Source organism: Taudactylus pleione, unplaced genomic scaffold (assembly GCF_031769625.1).
Source record: "Taudactylus pleione unplaced genomic scaffold, aTauple2 ptg000559l, whole genome shotgun sequence".
NCBI classification, from domain to species: Eukaryota; Metazoa; Chordata; class Amphibia; order Anura; family Myobatrachidae; genus Taudactylus; species Taudactylus pleione.
In genome coordinates, this window is record NW_028284961.1 from 358,746 (window position 1) to 386,431 (window position 27,686).

The 27,686-nt window shown below is 46.5% G+C and overlaps 1 protein-coding gene across 1 annotated transcript in view; it reads right to left on the bottom strand.

Moving 5' to 3' along the window:
• The window catches only part of LOC148481834 (uncharacterized), a 75,391-nt gene that overhangs the window by 36,059 nt on the left and 11,646 nt on the right, over positions 1-27,686 (bottom strand). Inside the window, exon 2 of the mRNA XM_088452920.1 lies at positions 9,734-9,992. Coding sequence (XP_088309046.1) covers positions 9,734-9,992 — 259 coding nt within the window. The remainder of the gene's footprint in view (positions 1-9,733; positions 9,993-27,686) is intronic.

Sequence of the window (27,686 nt, forward strand, 5' to 3'; positions counted from 1 at the left end):
GGCTTGGATTTTCCCGTCTTACTGAAATCTCAAAATGAGGCAAAACATCAGCCTCCCACTGTTGGATTCTCTTGGGTTTTGGATTTAATAAAGCTCCCGGTGATCAGCGCCATTTTCACTCCAGGTGTGGATGGTGAACTGAACAGATGTGTTGCTTTCACTGTCTGTGTCAGTGTGTTATCCAACTTGTCCAGTCGGGGTATGGTGCTGAAGGCTGCTGCTGTGTTGTCCATACAGGGGCTGGGGCTGCAGCATATAAAGGGGGGCTTCAGAGGGTGCTGCAGCTGCTGTGCCACTTGTCCTGTCAATCAAGGGGCTGCTGCTGTGTTTTACATAAGGGCTGCAGCTGTGTTGTTGTCCTGTCCATCAAGGGGCTAGGGCTGCAGTTCATAAAGGGATGCTGTGCTGTCCAGGTGGGGTGCTCTGTCAATCAGGGGTGCTCTTCCACAGTGTAAAAAAAAATAAAAAAGTGCTTTTTTTTCGTGCATGAGCAACTTAGCTAACAGACCGCAGCCAGACGGCAGTTTATTGTCCACGTATTTGTGACTCTGCAGGTGGTCTGTCTGCACTTGGCAGGGGTGCTTTGTTGTCCATAAAAGGGACCTGTCTGTGTTGTTCAAGGGGCACAGTGTAAGTTTGTTGATATTGAGGACGATTAAATGAGAGGAAAGCAGGAACCACATACCAGTCTTGCAGCTGCTGCCAGCAGTCATGATGACAATGCAAGGCCGTCAACATCATATACGAAGGCTGATGTCCAAGGGCTTAAGTCAGGGCATTTAAAATCAAACAAGAATGTGTCACAATTCAACTAGTGTTTTCCCAGTGTGAACATACTTGCAGGAAACAATACTTAAATAATGGTAAATTAGAAAGGTTTATAGTCATACAGAGTGATGCAATATTCAAGCAGGCAGATAAGAAAATAGGTAACAAAGGGCCTGATTCAGACCTGGTCGCTCTGACAGAGCGCTCGCTCTGAATCAGGGCCGGGCTTTTTTTTTTTTTAGAACGGCCTCCTGGCCGCTCGCATACCTGTGGGTGACCACCCACACCTGTTGCGAGCAGCCATTATGATTTTCGCGATGGTCAAGACCATCGCAACCATCGGGCTTATGATGAGACCCTTGTGGTAGGGTCTCATGGCCGCAAGCCCCAGAGAGATTTTGGCTCTAACAGAGCTGGAATCTCTCCACTGACATCACTCGTGATGTCAGTGGGGCCACCCCCATTTGGGCAGCCACCCCCCGGCCCGCCCACCAAAGGGGGCGAGCTGTCACTCAACATCGACAGCTCACCCCCTTTGTTGTGAGACCCGGAGCGACGGAGTGCTCGGGTCTCTATTAGAGCAGGAAGTCCACTGGGGCTTGCAGCAATGAGACCTACCGCAAGGGTCTCATCACAAGCCCGATAGTTGCGATGGTATTGACCATCGCTACCATCTCCTGGCCGCTCGCATAAGCTGTGGGTGGTAACCCACAGCTATGTGAGTGGCCAAGAGGCACCAACTAAAAAAAACAGTGCCCCGCCCTGATTCAGAGTGAGCGCTCACTTTTTGCGAGCGCCTCTGAATCAGGCCCAAAGTTCTGAAGCACCAGGGAAGAGAGCGACACCCCAGGCAGGGAAGAGAACTGCACAGATCATGAGACAATGTTATACAATGTTAAATAAAAAAAAATTAAAAGCGAAGTTAGTATAGCTGCAAAGAAACAAAATTTTTTTTCAATATTCCATTTACCACATAAAGTAGCAAGGTAAGGATAAGGCTTTGGCCTTTATTTATGACTGGTGGTTCTGCATCTTGTGATGATTTAAGCCCTTCTCCCTGTAAAAGTGTCAAAAAATGTTAAATTGCTAAGGCAAATGAACCAACTGTGTGCTCAGAAAAGTCATAGATTCCCGTGGAGAGTCCAAGTGTGTCTGCTATTGCCATGTGTGAGCCTGACATTTCTAATATTGTACTTGAAGAGGATAATCCTTACACCATTTGTGTACCCTCTGCAAATGTGGGGATGAGCAGCACAAGTCAACCTGCTGATGTGGACATTGAGGATGCTTCTGTGGAATTGCCCCAGGAGGAAGAGGAGGAAGAGGAGGATATTTCTGTAGTTGGCCCTAACAAGGATGATGAGGATGTTGATTCTGAGGATGTTGTTTGTGTAAATAAGGTAACCGTTGCTGCCTATGGTATGCAAAAGCCCTTTGTCATGCTGGGACAAAAGGCAAAAAAAAACATTTCCACCCAAATCCGGTCAACAGTTGTCAAGCAGTCTGTAATGTTTGCCAAGCAAGAGTGAGTAGAGGTAAAGACCTTAACAATCTAAGAACTTCCTCCCTGTTACATCATTTGCAGTGTATTCATCAAATTCCAAAGTGTTTGCAAAATTCAGTAACTTTGGCTAAAAATGTAACAATCAGTCCAGCATCACCTAGCTACTCCCTTTTCTCTGTCAGATCCAAGTGCCTGCAATCTCCAACACCAACATTTGCATCATCAACATATGCCTGCTGCATCCAATTTCTTAAGCATGACTGACCTCCTCTCCTATCCGTGATTCCTTAGAAGGATCCTTGAGTGCTATGCCTGTTGCTGCTGCTGTGAGTGGATCTTCATCCCAGAAGGGAACCAGGAAGAAGACTACTTTTAGTAGTATAATAAAACAATTCACTGTCAAACAATCCATTGCAAGGGGGAACAAATATGACAGTAGTCACCCAGTTGCACAGCAGATTACTGATGCCACAACAGCTATACTAGAGGCTAGATGTACATCCAGTATCTGCCAATTATGCAGTGGATTTTAGACAGTTATTAGTCCTGTGTCCCCGCTACCATGTCCCTTCTAGAATCCACTTCACTAGAACAACTATTCCCAGTCTGTATGTACAAGGACATTAAAAAAAACCTTATTAATGTCCTCTGAAATGCTGTTGTACCCACTGTCCACTTAACCAAAGATATGAGGGCAAGCGGGACAGTGCAATCTAAAGATTACATTACTGTGACAGCCCACTGGGTAGGTGTACTGCTTCCAACAGTGCAAACAGCAACAGCAGCAGCATCTAACAAATGCCAGCTCATTCAGAGGCTACTCTGTGTATCATCGGTTTAACTAAGAGGCAAACCACTGAGAACCTCTTAGAAAAACTCAGGGAAATCATTGCAAAATGGCTTACCCCACTTGGACTCTCCTCGGGATTTGCGATTTCTGACAATGCCACCAATAATGTGCGAGCATTACATCTTCTCGATGTCCCATATTTTGCTCACACAATTAATTTGGTGGTGGAACATTTTTAAAAAAATGACAGGGATGTGCAAGAGATGCTTTCAGTGGCCCGAAAGATTCGGGTCATTTTCGACATTCAGCAACTGCGTGTCGTTGACTGCAGCACCAGCAAGTACTGTTGAGTTTGTCCTGCCATCAGCTGAAGCAAGAGGTAGTTACTAGGTGGAATTCTACCTTCTTTATGCTTTAGTGGATGGAGGAGCAGCAAAAGGCCATCCAAGGCCTATGATTTAGGGAGAGGAGCGGGAATGCACCTTAGTCAAGCACAGGGGAGAATAATTTCCGTGTTGTGCAAGGTTGTCAAACCCTTTGAACTTGCCACATGTGAAGTTAGCTTAGACACTGCCAGTCAGGTCATCCCCTAATCACACAGGAAAACAAAACAGGAATCTATAGCCAATGGCACTGAAAAATGGAACACTGGAAAATCTTAAATAAATGAATAACTGTTTCCACGCAGCTGTTTGTGGTTGCAAGCCAAAAGAAAACTCAAAAAGGAGATGAACAACAGCGCTGTGGAACACCTGAAGCCTAAATCAATAATAAGTAAAAATCAGTAAAAAACTGAAAATAAATATAAAAATTGTAAGACTTGTATGTAATAAATATACAAATATAATTAAATAAAACAGACATCATTGGCCAAAATAGCAAATAAAAATACACATATGAAATATGTCTAAAAAAATTATAAATGAAAAAACACTGTGAATTGCCTGAAGGTAGCCTGTATCAATAAATGTTCAGTCCTTAAATAAACAATGGCTGCTTTATTTGAATAAGTGCCTTTAGTCAATATTGGAGTGTACTCACTCCATATATCCTTTTATAACTCCAATGTGTGTGAGAGGAGGGATCTGTGTGAGGGGGAAGAGTTATTTGAGGGGGAGATCTGAGTGAGGGAGGAGAGCTGCATGAGAAATGTATATACTGTATGCAATTATATATATATTAATATGGAGCCCCATGGCTTCATTTTGTTTAGGTTCCTGTGGGGTCTTAATCTGGCTATGGGACTGAGCAGAAGGGAGGAGGGGTGAAGCAATAGCCAATAACAAAAAGGGAGGAGGAGGCAATGCCCTACTATTATCATACAAGGCTTCTCCTCTTTTCCAGCCCAGTTTGGATGAAGGAGAGAACATGGTGGCTATATCTGAGAGCCTGGGTCATTGCAACCATTACTGCGATGAGCCTGAGTGGTGAGTCTGGTCAGGTCACACCTTACTGCTCTGACACCGCATGCCAATAAGGGGCACTACTATGGCATGTATATAAGGGGCACTACTGTGGCATGTGTATAAGGGGCACTACTGTAGCATAAGACCATAGCGACCATCGGGCTTGCGACGAGACCCTTGTGGTAGAGTCTCGTGGCCGCAAGCCCCAGAGAGATTTCGGCCCTAACAGAGCCGAAATCTCTCACACTGACATCACTCGTGATGTCAGTGGGGCCGCCCCCAAACGGATCCGTTCCCATGGGAATGCCTCCGTTTGGGCAGCCACACCCCCGGCCCGCCCACCAAAGGGGGCAAGCTGTCACTCAACATCAACAGCTCGCCCCCTTTTTTTGCGAAACCCAGAGCGACAGAGTATCCGTCGCTATCCGGGTCTCACGCATGTGCACGACGGAGCCGGCTCCGTCGTGCGCATGCACACTGGCCCACCATTGACCCGGTTGCGAGCGCTCAGCGCTTGCGACCGGGTCTGAATCAGGCCATCCGTCTCCTGTGGTGACTGTAAAGGAACTGCAGCTGTTTAATGTTTACTAGCTGCTGTCAGTCTGTCTGCTGGGTTCCTATATCACATTCCTACCAATATTTCCACCATCATACTGCTGAATACCACCCCCTGTGGTGAATGTACAGACACTGCAGCTATTTTTTATGTCCTAGCTGCACTATCTCTGTGCTGAGTTCCTGTAACACTTTCCTGCAGTGTACCGACATTCCCCCTCTCATATTAATATTATTATTATCCATTATTCACAAGTGTTCCACAGCACCTTACAAAGTACAAAAGCAAATAAGTAAACAAGAAACCAGTGACTTAAAGTACAATACAATGCAGGGCAAGGACATGGTTTATATACATTGCAGCATTAGTGATTATAACATTCAAATAAGCAAAAGGGCATAAACTACTAAGAGTTAGGTGCCATGCTGAAACTGCCCCTGTGGTGACTGTACACATACTGCAGCTGTTTCCTGTGTCTAAGCTGATCTCTCTCTGCTTTATTACATTTCTACTGGCATTCCCATTCTCCTACTGGTGAATAGAATATATAGAAAATAGCAGCTCTAGATGGTCAAGAATATTTTGGCAAATGTAACCGTTGAGGTGCAACCATGTAGAAGTAGATAAAACAATTGTTTAATGAATAAAATGAGGTACAGTAATACAAAACACTGCAATAAAAATTGGTACCAACTGAAACTTCAAGAACCCGCAGGTGGAAGGGAATGATATATACAGTGAATAATAAAATCGTTAGAGCTTGTTCCAAATCAGAACACTGAACCTTTGATAAAGCTGCTTACAGCAGCTAAACACATCAGTGGCTCACCCCTACCCATCTCCAGAACCCCCTCTATTATGTGTGGAACCGCTTGAACCAGCACTTGACCCACTAACAGCAGAACTTTTATTGGAATCACCTTTATTTTTGCCCTTGCTTTCCGGAACAAGTGGATGTGGCTTCACTGCAGGCACAACGCAGTACTGGTGAGGATATATCATTTATATTTGAAGTATCTCAAGTCTTTATTTGTTTATGGGAAACTCTCCTCCAGCAGTGCCTTACCAATTTTGGAATATGCCCCCACCGCCTAAGGAACTATAGACAATTCACCAACCTGCTGTTTTATTAAGTCCAGTGTTCTGATTTGGAACAAGCTCTAACAATTTTATTATTCACTGTATATATCATTCCCTTCCACCTGAGGGTTCTTGAAGTTTCAGTTGGTTTTTATTGCAGTGTTTTGTATTACTGTACCTTATTTTATTCATTAAACAATTGTTTTATCTACTTCTACATGGTTGCACCTCAACTATTACATTTGCCAAAATATTCTTGACCATCTAGCGCTGCTATTTTCTATATATTCTTTTCCTTGTGATGTGTACTGGAGGCCACTACTCCAGTTTGTAGTAGCTGTTTTAAAAACACAACTCCTAAAAGTGCCTGAATTTCCCCTGATTGGGTCATTTCTTTTCCTACTGGTGAATACCCTGTGATGGTTCTAATGGTACTGCAGCAGTTTCCTGAGTCCTATCAGCTCCATTTGTGGTACCCCACTAGTTTGTCGGGTACTCCGGTTTCCTCCCACACTCCAAAAATATACTGGTAGGTCAATTGGCTCCCAACAAAAATTAACCCTAGTGTGTATGTGTGTGAGCATGTGATAGGGAATATAGGCCCTGATTCAGAGCCAGACGCTCTGACAGAGCGCTCGCTCTGAATCAGGGTTGGGCTATTTTTTTTTTTAGAGTGGCCTCCTGGCCGCTCGCATAGCTGTGGGTGACCACCCACAGCTATTGCGAGCGGCCATGATGATGGTCACGATGGTCAAGACCATCGCAACCATCGGGCCTTTGACGAGACCCTTGTGGTAGGGTCTCATGGCCGCAAGCCCCAGAGAGCTTTCGGCTCAAATTGAGCCGGAAGCTCTCCACTGACATCACTTGTGATGCCAGTGGGGCCGCCCCCAAATGGTAGGTGTTCTCATGGGAATGCCTCCATTTGGCCAGCCATGCCCCCGGCCCGCCTACCAAAGGAGGCAAGCTGTCACTCACCATCAACAGCTCGCCCCCTTTGTTGCGAGACCTGAAGAGACGGAGCGCCCATCGCTATCCGAGTCTCGCGCATGCGCACTAAGGAGCCGGCTCCATCGTGCGCATGCCCAGTGGGCCACCATCGACCTGGTTGCGAGTGCTCAGTGCTTGCGACTGGGTCTGAATCAGGCCCATAGATTGTAAGCTCCACTGGGACAGGGACTGATGTGAATGGCCGAATATTCTCTATGTAAAGTGCTGCGGAATATGTGTGCGCTATATAAATAACTGGTAATAAATAATAAAATTAATATTAATAATAATAATAATAATAAATAGTCTTGAGCTGCCCACATTATGTAATAAGCAGCTATGTAAATATTTATTGTATTAAAGGGGACTGTTTGCATTTAATGTAAAATATTGGACTCTGCACTTATGCTAATTGTTTTGGTGTAATTTACAATTTATTGCCGCCCCACTTTAGTGGCCAGCATAACTCTTTATAGCATGCGGTTTGGAGTGCCAGAACTTTTCGGATGCCTGGGTCGGGTGGGCAGGAGCCGACGGATGCAGAAGAGGTGACAGCTGATCTGCCACAGACTCCCCAACAGTGGTGCTGACTTAGGAGAGAGTGAGGAGAGTACTGAGATGCACTCCCCCTCCACACTCAGACCCCACAGCTCTCCCCCTCACTCAGCTCAGCTCTCACAGCAGTCCCTGCCACTCAGCCTCCTCTCACACACAGCACTTCCCCCTCATTCAGTTCTCCTCACTCAGACCCCCCACACATCTCCCTCCCACTCAGGTCACCTCCCATTACACAGCTCTCATCCTTCACTCAGCCTCCTCTTACACACAGCTCTCCCCTCTCACTAACAGTTTAGTGAAAACATTGGTAACATCGGAACCATGTGCACAGTTGTGGTTGACCTGACCCTACCGCACAAACTGCTAAACTTCCTGTTACCATCTAGACCTCTGATTCAGAGTTGGGAATAGAGAGAGAGATAGCACATAACTGTGTTCCTGGACAAACCATTTTGCAATGCACAGGGTGTAAATACATATATAATTTTTTTGCATGTAGGGTAAATACTGGCTGCTTTTACATGTATGCCACAAATACTGCACAGCTTTATTATTACTCTACAATTTAGATGTCAGTTTGGACACCTCCCTCCCAAATCTAAATCTCTCTGCACATTTTACATCTGCCCCCCTGCAGTGCAGCCTGGTGTCACTGAGATGATCAGTTGAGAGAGAGAGATCTCTCTCTATTCCCAACTCTGAATCAGGCCCAGAGTTCAGACTAATTACTGTTACTAATTACTCTGGTGAATCAGACCCTGACTGGTAACTGAATATGGTTATCTGGAGACCCAGACACTGATTAGCGTTGGGTAACAAATGCCAGAGAAACACTGGAAGACGGTTTAATGAGATTACACACTAAGGTATAGCGTGGAGCCTGGGTTGCAGACACAGAAGTGGTTACTAGTGAAGCAAAGTTATACAGGAAACTTCCTGTTCCATGAAACTTACTGATATACCCTTAAGTAGTTGATAATTGGGCAAAGATCTCAGCTGACCAAAACTGACTACCATTGGAGGGAACTGAACAGCTGATACTAACCAAATTATTGGTGCCCATGACTGCCACTGTGGCAACTAGGACCCGCTCATGGAGGCCTAGCAGACACCGGGAGAATATGTATTTGACATCTGGATGCTTCGGAGCCCAACACAGAGGTAAGCAGCGATCACAGGCCGCATCCTGACGGGGGTTACGTACCTCCCAGGGTGGGTTAGGGATAGGCACTGACATGGGAGAGTTAGGGTTAGGCTGCAGTGCACCCCCAATGGTTGAGGTTACAGTTAGGCACCACTGGGGGAGGTTTAGGCGGGACAGGGGGAGGGTAAGTATACTTACTAGCCCCTGTCAGGATTTTACAGATCGAGATGCCACTGTCAGTCTTCTGACCACCGGCTTTCTATCCGCCAGCCACCCATACCATTTCCATCCAAGCGGCCCTATCTCTGTGCTGAGTTCCTGTATCACTTTCCTGCATTGCACTGAGATTCCCCCTCTTATACTGCTGAATACTGTCCCCTTTGATGATTGTACAGGTACTGCTCAATACTGCTCCCCTATGGTGACTGTACAGTTACTGCAGCTGCCTCCTGTGCACTAGCTGCCCTATCACTGTGCTGGGTTCCTAGCAGCCCATGGTAACTGTACAGGTAATGCAGCTGATTCCTGTGGCCTAACTGTTCTGTCTGCTGGGATCCTATATCACTTTCCTGCTGACATTTCCACTCTCATTCTGCTAAATACTGCCCCCTGTCAAAAGTTTACAGGTACTGCAGCTGTTTCTTGTGTCTTAGCTACACTATCTCTGTGTCAAGTTCCTATATCACTTTCCTGCTTTTACTCCCACTTTTATACTGCTCATTACTGCCCCTTGTGATGACTGTACATGTCAATGGCTTGGGAGGTACACACAGAGATAAGTCTGAGTGCCAGGAGCCTGTATCACCCCCTAGGTGTACTTCAGGGTCCAGTCTTCAATACCTGGCAAAATCAACCTTTAGAAAAATATACCCCACTGTCTTAATGTGAGTATACAGTATACTTTGTGATATAGATGATACAAACATGACTTTCTTACCATAGTTTCTGCAGTACAGGACTTCTGAGTATCCTTCACATGACAATTGGAATTTTGACTGATCATGGCCGCAAACACGAATGATAAATGTGCGATTGTTGAATCCAAAGCAAGGCCACAATATGTGATAGTTACGGAGCAAATCATCTGCTGAGTGATGTCCATACTTCAAGAACACAGAGGACTTCAAGAACACATAGGTGACATATTCAAACCGGGGTGTTTGGACTATGTCTCCAGGGTTGATCGTTCCATGCCACTAAAAAAAAAGGCAAAGACTTAATTTGCAGACACAAGGAGCACAGAGAGGAATATACTGTTTATAGCTGTATCCTTAGATGCAGGACACTACTCTTTGCTTGGAGCCGGCTCACAGCAAAACATTTAATACTGTGCTGTATGGTTGTCGTTTAAAGCGTCTTCCTAATATCTGTGGATACAGGTACTACATAGTCCCATATTAAATCTGGGGGGGCTCGCTATTATCATTTAGAGTTGTTGTGTGACTCTAAATCTAATGTATCTTGTGTAAGCCCCCAGACCCAGCATTCATCTTTTGAGTAGGCTGGGTTAAAGCAGTGTAGAGACAGGAGAGGAGCCGCTGGCTGAAGCTTACTCAGGAGTTGAAAATTACATCCAAGGAACTGAGAGACATATGCGGGGAGATGTACTAAGCCTTGAATAGTGATAAATTGGAGAGTGGGAAAGTACCAAAAAATCAACTCCTAACTGTCACTTTACAGGATTTGATTGAAAAATGTCAGGAACTGATTGGTCGGCGCTTTATTACTTTATCACTTTTCAAGGCTTAGTACCGCTCCCTCACAAAGTGAAGAAAAGAAGCCTCCACTTCCCATAAACTGCTGCGAGAGTACTATGCAAGGAGCAGCTGCAGAGAGAGGGGCAGCCAGAGAGATCAAGGTGATTATAGAGAAGCCTCAAGCATTGAGAAGAGCTGTCACTCCCTTAGAGAGATGCACGTCTAACAGGGAGAGCTGCCAAAATCACAGAGGAAACTGCAAGAGTAAGAAAAATAGCTGCCATTTATAGAGCAGAATCTACCAGTGTCAGAGAGCTAGTTTCAAGAGGTCTAAAGGGAGTCCAGACCTGGCTCAGATTTCCAGAGGAAGACCAGATTCGGTGCATATACTACTACTTCTAATCTGAGAGAGTGGAGCCATTGGGGACCCAACCAGGCCTTCTGTCTTTATGTCAACTAGGTTTTGGAGCTGGTCAGTGTCTATAGTACTGCAACATAACCAGCACTAAACACCAGTACAGAGTACTTTGTGGGCTAGAGTTCTGCCCTTCAACTGCTAAACATTGCAGTCACTATTACTACTCTCATCTTAATTTGCTGAATGTTTTTTGTAGGCCCTATTCCGCTAGGGAATTAATTCAACTTCTCAGCAGTCTGGGGCTGTGTCACATTGCAGGCCATATTCATCATCACTTCATTTCTACAGAAGTAGGTCAAAATGAACATTTCCGCCTACTTTTGTAGAAATTAAGGACCTTATTCAGAGGCGGCCGTACGGTCTATGACCGCACGGCCGCCTCGATGTTTTGCCAGTGCGCATGCACACGAGGGAGCCGGCTCCCTCGTGCGCATGCGTGAGACCCGCTACAACCGACAGCGCCGGTCGTAGCGGGGCTCTCCCCGTTTAGAAGGTGGGCCGGGGGGGTGGCAGCCCAAACGGAGGCATTCCCATGGGAACGCCTGCCGTTTGGGGGAGGCCCCACTGACATCACTAGTGATGTCAGTGGAGAGCTTCCGGCTCTGACAGAGGCAGAAGCTGTCCGGGGCTTACGACAAGTGAGACCCTACCCTAGGGTCTCGTCGTAAGACCCGATGGTCGCGATGGTCAATGACCATTGCTACCATCACCCGAGCGGTCGTTAGAGCTGTGGGTGTTAACCCACAGCCTAACGACCGCAACAGCGGCGGGCGGTCAGGATGCAAGTGGCCGCCCAGTTTCTGAGCGACCGCTTGCATCCTCCGACCGCCTCTGAATGAAGCCCTAAGTTCTGGGGCCATTCATCATAAATGTAATGTGGGAGGTATCACAGTTACTTATTGCTTACCTTTCTCTCCCAATGTGCCCCGCTGTCCCCATACTCTAGCGTGGGGACAGAAATTCACCAAGCTCTGAAAATACAGACTCAGCAGTGCTAATATTCACTGCTGTGAAAGTAGCTATGAAAATATTAGTGTAGACAGATGATATTTGTATCAGCTGTCTCTGTGTCGGAACATTGATGAGTTGCTCTGGTGCTCACAGTGAGTTAGAATGTTAACTGGACTCTGATAATTAACATAATGAATATGGTCCTATGACAAGGGGGGGTTCAGTGCTGTTAGCTTCCCTGTTATGGTGTCACCCAGGGCCATCTTGCACTGATGGCATCAGGGCTGGTTCAAAGAGGGTGGAAGTACCCCCACCATCCATCCCTCGCTACTGGATACAGGTTATTAGCTCAGGGGGAGGGAAGGGGTGGTGGCAATGGGCAGGTAAGAGGGGGGGCATACCATGAGGCCAGGCCCCCGTGACTCATGGCATGCCCCCTTCAAACTAAACCACACCCCCTTTGCGAGCACTTGCATGCACAGGGCAGACTGCCAGGGCTGATGTACAGCCCCAGGACCTCATTCAGAGGCGGTCGTTAGTTGCAAGCGGTCGCCCTCAATCAGGGCAGCCGCTTGCATGCTGAACGACCGCCTCCTTGTCAATCGCTAAGCTGTGGGTCAACACCTACAGCTCTAGCGACCGACATGGGTGATGGTCGCTATGGTCAAGACCATTGCACCATCGGGGCTTATGACCAGACCCTAAGGTTGGGTCTGGGCACTCGTAAGCCCAAGGGAGCTTCCTGCTCTGATAGAACAGGAAGCTGCCCACTGACATCAGCAATGATGTCAGTAGTGCCGCCCCCAAACGGCAAGCGTTCCGGCGGCCCTCGCCCCAAACGGGGCGAGCTGTCACTCACCATCGACAGCTCACCCCATCTGCTGTGAGACCCCTAACAGAGCGTCCGTCGCTAGCCGGGTCTCACACATGCGCGCAACGGAGCCGGCTCTGTCGTGCGCATGCCCAGTGGGGCAACATCGAGTAGGTTGCGAGCGCACAGCACTTGCGACAGACTCTGAATGACCCCCCAGTCTCTGGAGTCACCAATATGTCTTAGTCTGGTGCTGGTTGCAGCCTTTGCGGGGAGGGTGATCCCACATTAGTGCTTAGATCAATAAGGCAGGGAGATATGCCATTTTACTTTTCATTTCAATATTTATTAAAACGTTTTTCTTTTTTCTTTGTGAATGAGCACCTGCAAAAGATAAATCTCCTATGGGGCCATTTATTAATGATCTGGGCATGACATTACTGCTCATGATCATATTGCATAATGCGATCTTAGTGTCAGAATGTATTCTCCAGCACTCGCAGGTACAGGGGCTCCAAAAGGTGTATCCAGAGTGCGGCCGGGGCTACTGCACATGTGCGGCCAGTATTGCTGGGGAAGGTCTGGGGCTAATTATGTGAAGTGTAGCCCATAGCCTACAACAGGCTAATGCCTCATGGGGAAGGGCCAGCAATACCGTGCATTCCCACAGGATGATAAATCTAATTTGTCGTAACGGTGTGTCGCTATTGGAAAAATCATTTAAAATGTTGTCTAGTGTGTACACACCCTAAGAACTAGGCCCCACATATATGCTGTGTATCGTGTGTTCAGAGCCTGCCCTAAGCATAGGCATTATAAGCCATTGCCTAGGGGCAACTGGAATGCCCAGGGGCATCGAACGGCTCTGATGCTGCCCCCACCTGGTGCCCCCCCGCCAGTCGCTGCCCAGTGGTGTAACTACGGAGGGTGCAGGGGGTGTGGTTGCTACAGGGCCCGGTAGTTTAAGGGGTCCGCCAGCCCAGCATTTGCACCCCCTGCACCCTCCATTTGCTGGGCACCCGCTGAGAGTATGTTACCAGCAGGCACCTGGCTCCTTCTCTCCTCTCCCCCCCCCCCGGCGCCAGCGACAGCCGGAGGATGGAGCTCACTCCTGAGCACTGGCTTCCGGGTCCCGTAGTGCACTATGGGAGTGATGTTATGATGTCAGCAGCAGGCACTGGAGTGGGGTTTAAGGTAAGTATTGTTTTTTTTTGTGTGTATGTGTGTGCGCGGGGGGGCTTACTACTGGGGGCATCATATGGGGGCACTATAGGGTCCTTACTATTGGGGGCACTACAGGGGCCTTACTACTGGTGGTACTATTGGGAGCTGCAGGGAACATTACTACTGGGGGCATTACTTTTAAGGGGAATTGTTACCAGGGGCACTACTACAGGGGGAATTACTACTGGGAGCACTGAGTAAGGGGCACCATTACAGTGGGCATATACAGTATAATATATATATATATATATATTAGGGGTGAGCGGGTTCGGATTTCTGAAATCCGAACCCCCCCGAGCCCCCCTGATCCGAGTCCGATCCGAGTCAGGCTCGACTTTTCCCGCCTGACTCGGATTCTGAAATCGAGGCAAAACGTCATCTTCCCGCCTTCCGAGTCTCGCGGGTTTTGGATCCTATATAAGGTACCCACGTCAGCGCCATTTTCTCACTCGGCTGTGGACAGTGAAGAGGGAGGGTGGGAGTTAGGGCTGTGTAGTGTAGTGTAGTGTAGTGCTGCTGTTGTCCACTACTTCAAAGTCCATAGGGGCTGGCTGTGTTGTGCTGTGCTGCTGTTGTTAATAGGGGCTGTGTCCACTACTTCAAAGTCCATAGGGGCTGGCTGGACTGTGTTGTGCAGTCAGTTCTCCATAGGGGCTGTGTCCACTCCAAAGTCCTGTGCAGTGTCCCAGTCCTAAAGAGGTGCTGTAGTGTTGTCCAGGGGGTGCTCTGTCCATCAGGGGTGCTCCCCCCAAGTGCTAAAAATATAATATATTTTCTGTGTTTGTGAATTGTGTGCGCAGTAGCCGCACGTGCATCAACAAAGTAGTGCCAAGCGTGCGCCTGTGTCATAAGTAAAGGGCCGGCTGGCTTGACCGTTAAAGGGTGCTGTAACCCCCGAAAGTACACTCCAGTCCAAACCAAAAAAAAAAAAATTTTCTGTGTTTGTGAATTGTGTGCGCAGTAGCTGCACGTGCATCAACAAAGTAGTGCCAAGCGTGCGCCTGTGTCATAAGTAAAGGGCCGGCTGGCTTGACCGTTAAGGGTGCTGTAACCCCCGAAAGTACACTCCAGTCCAAACCAAAAAAAAAATTATTTTCTGTGTTTGTGAATTGTGTGCGCAGTAGCCGCACGTGCATCAACAAAGTAGTGCCAAGCGTGCGCCTGTGTCATAAGTAAAGGGCCGGCTGGCTTGACCGTTAAGGGTGCTGTAACCCCCGAAAGTACACTCCAGTCCAAACCAAAAAAAAATTATTTTCTGTGTTTGTGAATTGTGTGCGCAGTAGCCGCACGTGCATCAACAAAGTAGTGCCAAGCGTGCGCCTGTGTCATAAGTAAAGGGCCGGCTGGCTTGACTGTTAAGGGTGCTGTAACCCCCGAAAGTACACTCCAGTCCAAACCAAAAAAAAAATTATTTTCTGTGTTTAGCCACACGTATATATCAAATTGATATAACATAAATGGAGGACCAAACTTTCTCCGATAAAAATAAAATAGAGAAAGATCATGAACCACTTCCTCCTAGTGCTGAAGCTGCTGCCACTAGTCATGACATAGACGATAACATGCCATCAACGTCGTCTGCCAAGGCCGATGCCCAATATCATAGTAGAGGGCACATACAATCCCAAATGGCAAAGTTCAGGAAAATGACCTTGAAAAAGACATTTAAATCAGCTGAAGAGAAACGTAAACTTGCCAATGTGCCATTTACGACACGGAGTGGCAAGGAACGGCTAAGGTCGATCCCTAGTATGTTCATGACTAGTGGTTCAGCTTCACATGACGATGGAAGCCCTCCTCCCACTAAAAAAATCAAAAGAGTTAAGCTGGCAAAAGCACAGCGAAGAACTGTGCTTTCTAAGAAGATATCACAAATCCCCAAGGAGAGTCCAAGTGTGGTGGTGGTTGCGATGCCTGACCTTCCCAGCACTGGACGGGAAGAGGTGGCTCTTTCCACCATTTGCACGCCCCCTGCAAGTGCTGAAAGGAGCACCCACAGTCCACTTGCTGATATGCAAATTGAAGATGTCACTGTTGAAGTACAACAGGATGAGGATACTGGTGTAGCTGGCGCTGAGGAGGAAGTTGGCGAGGAGGATTCTGATGGTGATGTGGTTTGTTTAAATCAGGCTTCGGGGGAGACAGTTGTTGTCCGTGGGATGAAAAAGCCCATCACGGTCATGCCTGGGCAGAAGACCAAACATTCCACCTCTTTGGTCTGGCAATATTTCTATCCAAATCCGGACAACAACTGTCTTGCCATATGTACCTTATGTAAATGTGGAATAAGTAGGGGTAGGGACTTTAACCACCTAGGAACATCCTCCCTTATACGGCACCTGCAGCGCGTTCATAATAAGTTACTGTCAAGTTCAGAAACTTTGGCTAAGACCGTAAGCAGTCCAGGGACACCTAAATCCCGTTGTCCTGTTGTATCCAAGCGTCTGCAAACCACACCGTCAACTCCCTCCTCGTCAATTTCCTCCTTAGTCAGGATCGGAAGTAGTCCTGCAGGCCATGTCACTGGCATGACTGACTCTCCTATCCGGGATTCCTACGGAGGATCCTGCATTGCTACGCCTACTGCTGCCGCTGCTGCTGTTGCTGCTGCTGGGAGTCGTTCATCATCCCAGAGAGGAAGTAGGAACACCACTACTTTTACTAAACAACTGACCCTCCAACAGTCCTTAGCGAGGAGGATGAAGTACGGCAGCAGTCATCCTGAAGCAAAACGTATAACTGAGGCCTTGACTGCTATGTTGGTGTTAGACGTGCGTCCGGTATCCGCCATTAGTGCAGTGGGATTTAGACAATTGATGGAGGTAGTGTGTCCCCGGGTCCAAATCCCGTCTAGATTCCACTTCACTAGGCAGGCGATACCGAGACTGTACAGAAACGTCAGAAAAAGTGTCCTCAGTGTCCTGAAAAATGCCGTTGTACACAATGTCCACTTAACCACGGACATGTGGACAAGTGGAACAGGGCAGACTAAGGACTATATGACTGTGACAGCCCACTGGGTAGATGTATCACCTTACGCAGCAACAGCAGCAGCGTCACCAGTAGCAGCATCTCAGAAACGCCAGCTCGTTACAAGGCAGGCTACGCTGTGTATCACCGGTTTCAGTAAGAGGCACACCGCCGACAACCTCTTAGAGAAAATGAGGGAAATCATCGCCCAGTGGCTTACCCCACTTAGACTCTCCTGGGGATTTGTGATATCTGACAACGCCACCAATATTGTGCGGGCATTACATCTGGGCAAATTCCAGCACGTCCCATGTTTTGCTCACACAATAAACTTGGTGGTGCAGAATTTTCTGAAAAGCGACAGGGGCATGCAGGAGACGCTTTGGGTGGCCCGAAAAATTTGTGGCCACTTTCGCCATTCAGCGACGGCGTGCCGAAGACTGGAGCAGCCAGCAAACACTCTTGAACATGCCCCGCCATCACCTGAAGCAAGAGGTTGTGACGCGGTGGAACTCAACCCTCTATATGCTTCAGAGGATGGAGGAGCAGCAAAAGGCCATACAAGCCTATACATCCACCTATGACATATGCAAAGGATGGGGTATGCACCTGACTCAAGCGCAGTGGAGAATGATTTCCGTGTTGTGCAAGGTTCTCCAGCCCTTCGAACTTGCCACACGTGAAGTCAGTTCAGACACTGCCAGCTTGAGTCAGGTCATTCCCCTCATCAGGCTTTTGCAGAAGCAGCTGGAGAAAGTGAAGGAGGAGCTAAGATGGAGCGATTCCGCTCGGCATGTGGGACTTGTGGATGAAGCCCTTCATTCGCTTTGCCAGGATTCCAGGGTGGTCAATCTGTTGAAATCAGACCACTACATTTTGGCCACCGTGCTCGATCCTAGGTTTAAAGCCTATGTGGTGTCTCTCTTTCCGGCCGACACAAGCCTGCAGAGGTGCAAAGACCTGCTGGTGAACACACTGTCAGCTGAAGCGGAACGTGACACGTCAACGGCTCCTTCTTCATTTTCTCCCGCAACTGGGGCTGCCAGGAAAAAACTTAGGTATCCTAAGCAACCCGCTGGCGGTGATGCAGGGCAGGCAGGACCAAGTTTGGACATCTGGTCCGGACTGAAGGACCTGGCAACAATTTCTGACATGTCTACTGTCACTGCATATGATACTGTCACCATTGACAGAATGGTGGAGGATTACATCGGTGACAGCATCCAAGTAGGCATGTCAGACAGTCCATACCTGTACTGGCAGGAAAAAGAGGCAATTTGGAGGCCCCTGTACAAGCTGGCTCTATTTTACCTGAGTTGCCCCCCCTCCAGTGTGTACTCCGAAAGAGTGTTTAGTGCAGCCGGGAACCTTGTCAGCGAAAGGCGTAGGAGGTTGCTTCCACAGAATGTGGAGAAGATGATGTTCATCAAAATGAATTATCAGCTCTTCCAGGGAGAACAGCCTCCAGAAGGTACAGAGGGACCTGTGGTGGTGGATTCAAGTGGGGACGAGTTAATACTTTGTGAGGATGAGGATGTACACACTGAAGAGGGTGAGGAATCGGTGGATGAGGAGGATGAGGATGACATCTTGCCTCCGTAGAGCCAGTTTGTGCAGGGACACATTAATTGCCAGCTTGTTTTGTGGGGGCCCAAATGAACCAATCATTTCAGCCACAGTTGTGTGGCAGACCCTGGCGCTGAAATGATTGATTTGTTAAAGTGTGCATGTCCTGTTTATACAACATAAGGGTGGGTGGGAGGGCCCAAGGACAATTCCATCTTGCACCTCTTTTTTTTCTTTGCATTATGTACAGTTTGGGGCCTAGTTTTTCTAACTGCCATCCTGTCTGCCACTGCAGTGTCACTCCTAGATGGGTCACGTGTTTGTGCCGCCCACTCGTGTCGCTTAGCATAGTCATCCAGCTACCTCGGTGCAACCTTTTGGACATAAAAACACTATTGTGAGGTGTGAGGTGTTCAGAATAGACTGGAAATGAGTGGAAATTAAGGTTATTGAGGTTAATAATAGCATAGGAGCAGAAAAATCTACAAATTCTGTGATTTTAGCTGTTTTTATGCTTTTTTTCAAAAAATACAGATCCAAAACACAAAACCCAGAACCCAAAACACGGAAGGGTGGTTTTGGCAAAACCAATCCAGATCCAAAACACGAAGAAAGATCCAGATCCAAAACCAAAACACAAAACACGAAAAGTGGCCGGTGCACACCCCTAATATATATATATATATATATATATATATATATATCTCAATGCAACAAGTGGAATTCAGAGGTTTTTGAACAACATGACAGACACCAGTCTTGATGCAAGACTGGTGTTTGTCATGTTGTTCAAAAACCTCAGAGTGCCGCTTGTTGCATTGATTTATGAAATCACATGTGCTTCGCATGTTATGAATAGGGCAACGGGGTTATGTATTGATTATTTTAGTGAGTGCTGTGTCCAAACTAGATTATATATTTATATATATAACGATGCACAGCTGATCCGGCACTCACTGTATAACAACAATGATTCCTTGCTCCAGTGCCCTCCTTACAGGGAACAGCGTCCCCACCATATGCGATACACAGAGGTGGCACTCAGAGAGTCTTCTAGGAAATATAGCAAATTACTTTACTGCTGGCACATCAACGTTTCGGGACAATACGTCCCTTCCTCAGGATGCAAAAGACAGAATTTATTTCCAGTTGGAAGCCACCATTACAGACTCTTCTGTATTTTTATGACTTAATTGATGATAAAGGTCTTCCTCATGGAATTTTTAATTCATTTTGATGATCATCATCTTTTCCACATTCTGTGGAAGTAATCTTCTATGCCGATCACTGACAAGGTTCCTGGCTGCACTGAAAACTCTTTCAGAGTACACACCGGAGGGTGGACAACTTAAGTACAGCAAATCCAATTTTTGTAAGGGACTCCAAGTTGCATCTTTTTCCTGCCAGTAGTGAAACAGACTTTGTGACATGCCTATTTGGATGCTATTCCTAAAATAATAATGCACCATTCTCTGAATGGTGACCGTATCAGACAAAGTCATGGTAGACAAGTCACTCATTGTAGGCAGTTCTTTCAGACCCAACCAGATGTCATTAGTTTTTGCTGACTGATCTGCATTACCACCAGCAGTGGGTCTCTTAGGAAACTTTAGTTTTTTCCTGACAGCTGCAGGAACTAAAGGAGGAGATGCTGCTGTGTCACGTGCCGCTTGAGCTGACAATTTTGTTTCACCAACAGTTCTTTGCATCTTTTCAGATTTTAGTCCATCAGAAAGAAAGACACAAGGTATGACTTAAACCTAGGATCAAATATGGTTGCCAAAATATAGTGATCTGATTTCAAGAGATTGACGACCCTTGGATCCTGGTGAAGATAATGAAAGGTTTGATTTACCAGTCCAACATACTTAGTGGAATCACTCTGTTTCAGCTCCTCCTTCAGTTTCTCCAGCTGCTTTTGCAAAGTCTGAGGAGGGGAATGACCTCAGTCAAGATGGCAGTGTATGAACTAACTTCACATGTGGCAAGTTCAAAGGGTTTGAGAACCTTGCACAACATGGAAATTATTCTCCACTGTGCTTGACTAATGTGCATTCATGCTCCTCTACCTGTGTCATAGGCCACAGTGTAGCCATGGATGGCCTTTTGCTGCTCCTCCATCCGCTGAAGAATATAGAGGGTAGAATTCCACCTAGTTGCTACCTCTTGTTTCCGCTGATGGCAGGGCAAAATTTATCAGCTCTTGCTGGTTCTGCAATCTTTGACACGCTGTTGCTGAATGTTGAAAATGCCCAGAAATCTTTCAGGCCACCGAGAGCATTTCCTGCATATTCCTGTCATTTTCTAAAAAATGTTGCCACACCAGATTAATTGTGTGAGCAAAACATGAGTTGTGTTTAAAATCACCCACATGTAGTGCTCACATAATATTGCTGGCATTGTCAGAAATCACAAAGCCCAAGGAGAGTTCGGTAAGCCATTTAGCAATGATTTCCCTGGGTTTTTCTAAGAGTTTCTCAGTGGTATGCCTCTTAGTGAAACCGGTGATACACAGAGTAGCCAGCCTCTGAATGAGTTGCCATTTGTTAGATGATGATGCTGCTGCTTGCACTGTTGGAGGCAATACACCTACCCAGTGAGCTGTCACAGTCATGTAATCTTTAATTTGCCATGTCCCACTTGTCCAGATGTCTGTGGTTAAGTGGACAGTGGGCACAACGGCATTTTGGAGAACCATAATAAGGTTTTTTTAATGTCCTTGTACAGACTGGGTTAAACTAAAAGTACTGTATATGGGAAAGATTTCTGGGCTGCACAACCTGACTCTATATATAAAGGGAGGTGCTACCTGATGAGACTAATTGCAGACACAGAAACAGACAAATCTCAGGTGCACAACTCCACATTATTAATGATATATATAAATGCAATAAATCTTTTTGCAATCAATAGAGGTTTTTAGCATAATCATGGCCAGGCTTATGGGCCTACCCACCATATCCAGGTAACCTCTTTCGGGTAGGTCCCTAACATACCAAGGTTCAAATCCAGAGCACAGGACCCCCAAAAACTGCCCCAGCCCAGTCACCCCAGGGCACCAGCATAGTAAGAAAAGTGCAGTGTAAAGAGATAGTTAAGAGCAGCTACAGCTGCATATAAGGAATGAAAATAAAAAAAGGTGAAATACATATATGTTAAACACACAGTGAAGGGTTAAAATGTGTTAGAAGAATGGAAAATGTGTTATAATGCAGTGCCCTGAGACAAACCAGCCAATGCAATCCAGGGGGACCCATGCCCCAAAAATGAACCAAAATTGCACTACAGTATATAACTTTTAGGACTTACCTAGAATTGTGCCTAATACAGTGTGCATATACATTACCATACTACATGCTTTAAACCAATAAGGTAGGGTGCTAGTCCAGAATGAGGGCGTCTCATTTCCCTCAGAAGTGCAGTAAAGCACATTAAATGGAGAATATGGGAAAGATTTCTGGGCTGCACAACCTGACTCTATATATAAAGGGAGGTGCTACCTGATGAGACTAATTGCAGACACAGAAACAGACAAATCTCAGGTGCACAACTCCACATTATTAATGATATATATAAATGCAATACATTTTTTTGCAATCAATAGAGGTTTTTAGCATAATCATGGCCAGGCTTATGGGCCTACCCACCATATCCAGGTAACCTCTTTCGGGTAGGTCCCTAACATACCAAGGTTCAAATCCAGAGCACAGGACCCCCCAAAAAGTGCCCCAGCCAAGTCACCCCAGGGCACCAGCATAGTAAGAAAAGTGCAGTTTAAAGAGATAGTTAAGAGCAGCTACAGCTGCATATAAAAACTAAAAGTAGTCTTCTTCTTGGTCCCCTTCTGGGATGAAGATCCACTGACAGCAACAGCAGCAGCAGACGTAGCACTCAAGTATCCCTCTGAGGAACCACAGATAGGAGAGGAGCCAGTCATTCTTATGAATTGGTTGCAGGACCAATTCCAATCACGATTGAGGATGTTGATGATGATGCAGGTGTTGGTGGTGGAGATTGCAGGTGCTTGGATCCAGATAGAAGGGAGCAGCTAGGTGACACTAGACTGATTGTTGTCCAGTTTTTTGCCCCCAAAATTTCAGAATTTGAAATACCCTTTCCAATTTGATGAATGCACTGCAAGTGATAGAAAAGGGAGGAGGTTCCAAGATGGTTAAGGTCCTTGCCTCTACTCACTGTTACATGGCAACGGTTACAAATGGCTTGGCAAAGGTTGTCCGGATTTGGGTGGAAATAATTCCACAAATCAGAAGTTAATTTTTTGGTCCTTTGCCCAGGTATGGCAACAATGGGATGTTTTCCACCATGGGCAACAACTGTTGCCTGATTTACAGTTTTTATACAAACATCCTCAGCATCAACATCCTCATCATCCTTGTTGTTATCGCCAACTATGTAAATATTTTCCTCATCATCCTGGTGCAATTCCATAGAAGCATCCTCGATTTCTACGTCAGCATGTTGACTTGTGATGCTCATCCACACATTTGCAGAGGGCACGCAAATGGTGGAAGGAGGATCCTCTTCAAGTAAAGTATTAGAAAGGTCAGGCTCACATATGGCAACCGCGGACACATTTGGACTCTCCTCAGGGATCTGTGACTTTTTGGAGCACACAGTTGGTTCCGGTGTCTTACTCGTCCTAACAATTTAATTATTTTTGTACCTCTTCTACAAGCAGAGGGGCTTAAATCATCACAACTAGAAAATCCAGTCATAAATAAAGGACAAGGCCTTTCTCCTTTCCTTACCACTTTGTGTAGTGAATGGCATTTTGTCAATTTTTTGTTTCTCTATAGCTAACTTAGCTTTAGTTATTTTTTTCTTTAACAGGGTAAAAGTTGATTTTTTTTACATGGCCTGACTTAAATCCTGGTACATCGGTCTTCATAGATTACGTTGACGGCTTTGCATCGTCATTATGACTGCTGCCGGCAGCTACAAGACTGGTATATGGATCCTGCTCTCCTGTCATGTGACTGTCCTCCATACTCACTGCAGTGTTGCAGAAATGTCACCAAGCAATTATAGAACAGCTAAGTTGTGGCTAACACAAATAACCATACAAAAAAAAATATATATTTTTAAAACTGGAGATGACAACCCCTGAATGAGGGACAAGCCCCTTGATAAATGACACAGGCAGCACACCTGCACAGCTACGTTGCTGAGAAGTGTGGCTAATGCGCGCGCACACACACAGAAAAAAAAAGTTTGTTTGCACTTTGGGGAAAAAGCACCCTTGAACGAGGCAGCAGCCCCTTGATAAATGACACAGGCAGCACTCCTGCACAGCTAGTTTGCTAATAAGTGTGGCTGATGCGCACACACACAAAAAAACACTTATTTATTTTTTTATTTATTACTTTTTTAGGTACTTGGGGGGCAAGCACCCCCAAACAAGGCAGCAGCCCCTTGATAAATGACACAGGTAGGACCCCTGCGCAGCTATGGTGCTGATAAGTGTGGCTAACATGCTCACAGGAAAAAAAACTTTTTTTTTCACACTGGGGGTGAAGATGAAGAGCACCCCTGATGGCCAGAGCAGTGAGCACTCCCTGGACAATACAGCACAACAGCCAGCCCATATGGACATTAAACAGCCAGCCCCTGACACAAGTGACAACAGTACCCAGCCCTATCAGCTCAGCGATCACAGCATCCTCCTTCCTCTTCACTGAGTGTTAAGTAGCCTGGACCCCACAATGATCACAGACAGCCCCCTCCTTCTTCTTAACAGTGTCAACACACAGTAGCCAGCCCCTCAGCACAGTCATCACAGCCTCCTCCTTCCTCTTCACTGTCCATAGCCGGAATGAAAATGGCGACGATCGCAGGGAACCTTTTATACAATCAAAAACATGCAAGAATCTGACAGCAGGATGATGACGTTTTGCCTCGATTTGAGATTCGAGTGAAGTGGGAAAAACCGAGCCAACTCAGATCTCGGCTCAAATTCCAAAGTTCGGGTGGTTTCGCTCATCTGTAATTGAAAGAGTGTGTACGCATGTTAGATCCTCTTTTGATGGATGAAAAATGGTCAAATCAGACGATCGCAACTTCTGTGCAGTTTAATTTTCATCCTATTTGACAGGGCCTGGTCGGAACGAAAGTGCTGTGAGTATGCACCTTCCACCATTCTTACAATTGTATACCAAACCAGGGGCACCTCTCAGGACATGCAAAATTCAACTCAGGAAGCATTCTGTGTGTCAAGCTCCTCTTCATGTACTGTGCATAATCACCATTTTTTTTACCTTTTCCCCACCACCTATACTCCAAGGCTTGGCTTGCTGGAGAGTGTAGTTCCACAAATTGCTGGGCTGTGTGGTACTGCAATTGATAGTGGACACAAGCACATATCCTATATCCTAATAGCTTTACCCACCACATCCTGTATACACCATATTGATATCAACTAAAATCAGGGCTTAATGGCATGTCGAAGCCCAACATCACCCTCATATAATTAGCCATATATTTACCTGTGTACAAAATCTCTAGTTTTACAATCTTTTTATTTATATAAAGGAATAATACAGAACTTTTTGTTGTATCACGAGAATTTGCAAACATAGAAGTACCAGTGCTATTCTGCAAACATGTAGTGGCGTGTTGCATTCATGCGGTCCCATGCAGCGCTGCATCACATGTCTACATTCCGGCCTGTTTCCATGTGATGCATCGCTGCCATGGTCCCATATGTCTGTCATACAGCTGTTCTTGTTTGTATGCCTAGAGATTTGCACTTTAACACGGCAGGTGCCTAAACTGAAATGTAAAGATACATTTTACAAATGTGACATACCCCAAAAACCCTGTAATGCAAACATGGGCCTCCAAGTGCGATTCTGCAAACATGTAGTGGTGTGTGTTGGTCATGCGGTCCCATGGCAGCGGTGCATCAAAAAGAAACTAGAAAAATATTCTAATAGGCAGAAAAGGGCAGTGGCACTGGATGAGATGGTTAGGATGAGCCAGACATAATACCTCAAGGCCACCCCTGACTGGGTGCGTCTAAAGATCGATAACATGGGCCTCCAAGTGCGATTCTGCAAACATGTAGTGTGTGTGTTGGTCATGCGTCCCATGTCAGCGGTGCTTCAAAAAGAAACTAGAAAGAAACTAGAAGAATATTCTAATAGGCAGAAGAGGGCAGTGGCACTGGATGAGATGGTTAGGATGAGCCAGACATTAACTCAATGCCGCCCCTGACTGGGTGCGTCTAAAGATCGATAACATGTGGACTGTGTTCAAAAAAGAATTTAACAAGATTGAGGATTCCAAAAAATCAGGAACTGGAGCCGTGGACATGTACCAGCCCAAATGATGGTATTTAGATCTGTTAAGGATCACCGTGGACCAAGAATTGCCAAGTTTGGATGCCTCATCTTCTGCCTGTCACAAGCAGCCGCCGCGCCTGGTTGGATAACGGTGCTCCCGACAGTTCCCTTAGGCCTGTCGCTGGAGGACGGAGTTATCGTGCTATCAACTCATGAAAGTGCTCCCTCTAGCCATACGTCACCTCTGCCAGGACCGGATTGCTTACTCCTTCTATTTCTTTCCTATTGATGCGTTGCTTGGATGCCGGAGATAGCATTTCACATGTTTCCGGTTTTGGTTTTGGCATTCTGTCTAGTCGAGTGTCTTGTATCTCAGCCTGTCTCCAGTGACTCTTGCCGCTTGTATCATTCCAGCACAATCAGGTGTCTACTGCCTATTCAATCCAGCATCCTGCCTCTTGTGTCATACAAGCGGCACAAACCACAATCTAACATTTCCTGCCTACGCAATCTACCGTACTGCCGCTTGTGTCATCTCAGCGGCACTAGCCGCTCTTTAGTGTCTGTCACTTGTGTCATCTTGGTGGCACAAGTCGCACTTCAGCGTCTGCTTGCCGAAGCAACTTTGCATTCTGCCACACGGCCAAAGGCTGCACCTTGCCAAGCACCACCAGCCCTCAAGGCTGCTACCACAGCCCAAAGACCACACCTTGTCAATTGCTACCAGCCCTTAAGGCTTCTTCACGACCAAAAGGCCACACCTTGCCAAGCGTCACCAGCCCTCAAGGCTGCTATTTGGCCAAGGCCACACCACCTCCAGCCTCAAGGCTGCTACTCTGCCAAAGCCAAACTTAGGGCCTGATTCAGAGCTGCTCGCTAGATGCGATCGCAAGCACGATGTGTATGCAAATTGCGTATGTAGTGCTATAGCTCAGCAATGCATTAGCATGCCCAGAATTTCTTAGAGAGCGATCACATAGTGTATGCAAACACCCACCAGCCTGTTTTAAGATGCCCACTTGTGCACGTTATGCCCAGGAAGTGTATGCAACCATCGGTACGTCAGGTAACATCGGATGCTATCACAAAGCTTGAGGTTGACCATACCCTTCCGCAAGCACTACGAGTACTTCAGTGTAGAAACCAGCCAGGTGATGTGTACTATGACGCTGTCTTATAATTATGCACATCTCTAAAACGCCGTTGAGATGCTCAGGCACACCTGCGTTTGCATCTCCATTTAACATATTTTAAAATTTTTAACTCTAACATTGTCTTACCGAGTAGAACTGCAGGTCCCAGCAAGCCTCCCCCGCATGCTGGTACTTGTAGAACCACAAGTACCAGCATGCAGGACATTAAGGGCCTGCTGGTACCTGTAGTTCACCTGTAAAGAAATGTTTAAATTAACTCAATACACACACCATGAGAGTATAGTTTTATTACATACCTACACACACTCACACATACTCAGCTACATTACCTGGACAGGTCCCCTTGTCCTGTAGGCATCCATGCTCTTCATAAAAAAACCCCACAAACTTACCGACCCATGAACAAGGTACCATCCGTGAAGAATGATACCCCCAAAATGAATGACTTAGATGTGGCATAACACTTTCTAGTGCTGGGTCTTAGCATTCATTGGCTGACAGAGTTCTGCCCCCACCACTCTCAGCCAATAAACGGCTCCCACTGATAAAGTCAATGGTGAGAGTAGTGGGTTACTAAAGATGGGAGCGTTCATTGGTTGAGAGAGGCGGGGCTTGACCTCTGTCAGCCACTGAATGCTAAGACCCGGCACTACAAAGGGTGATGCCATGTCTTAGCCATTCATTCGTGGGTCGGTAAGTTCATTTTTTTTATTTTACAAAGACCATGGATGTCTACAGGACAAGGCGACCAGTCCAGGTAATGTAGGCGAGTATGTGTATGTATTAGGGGTGTGCACC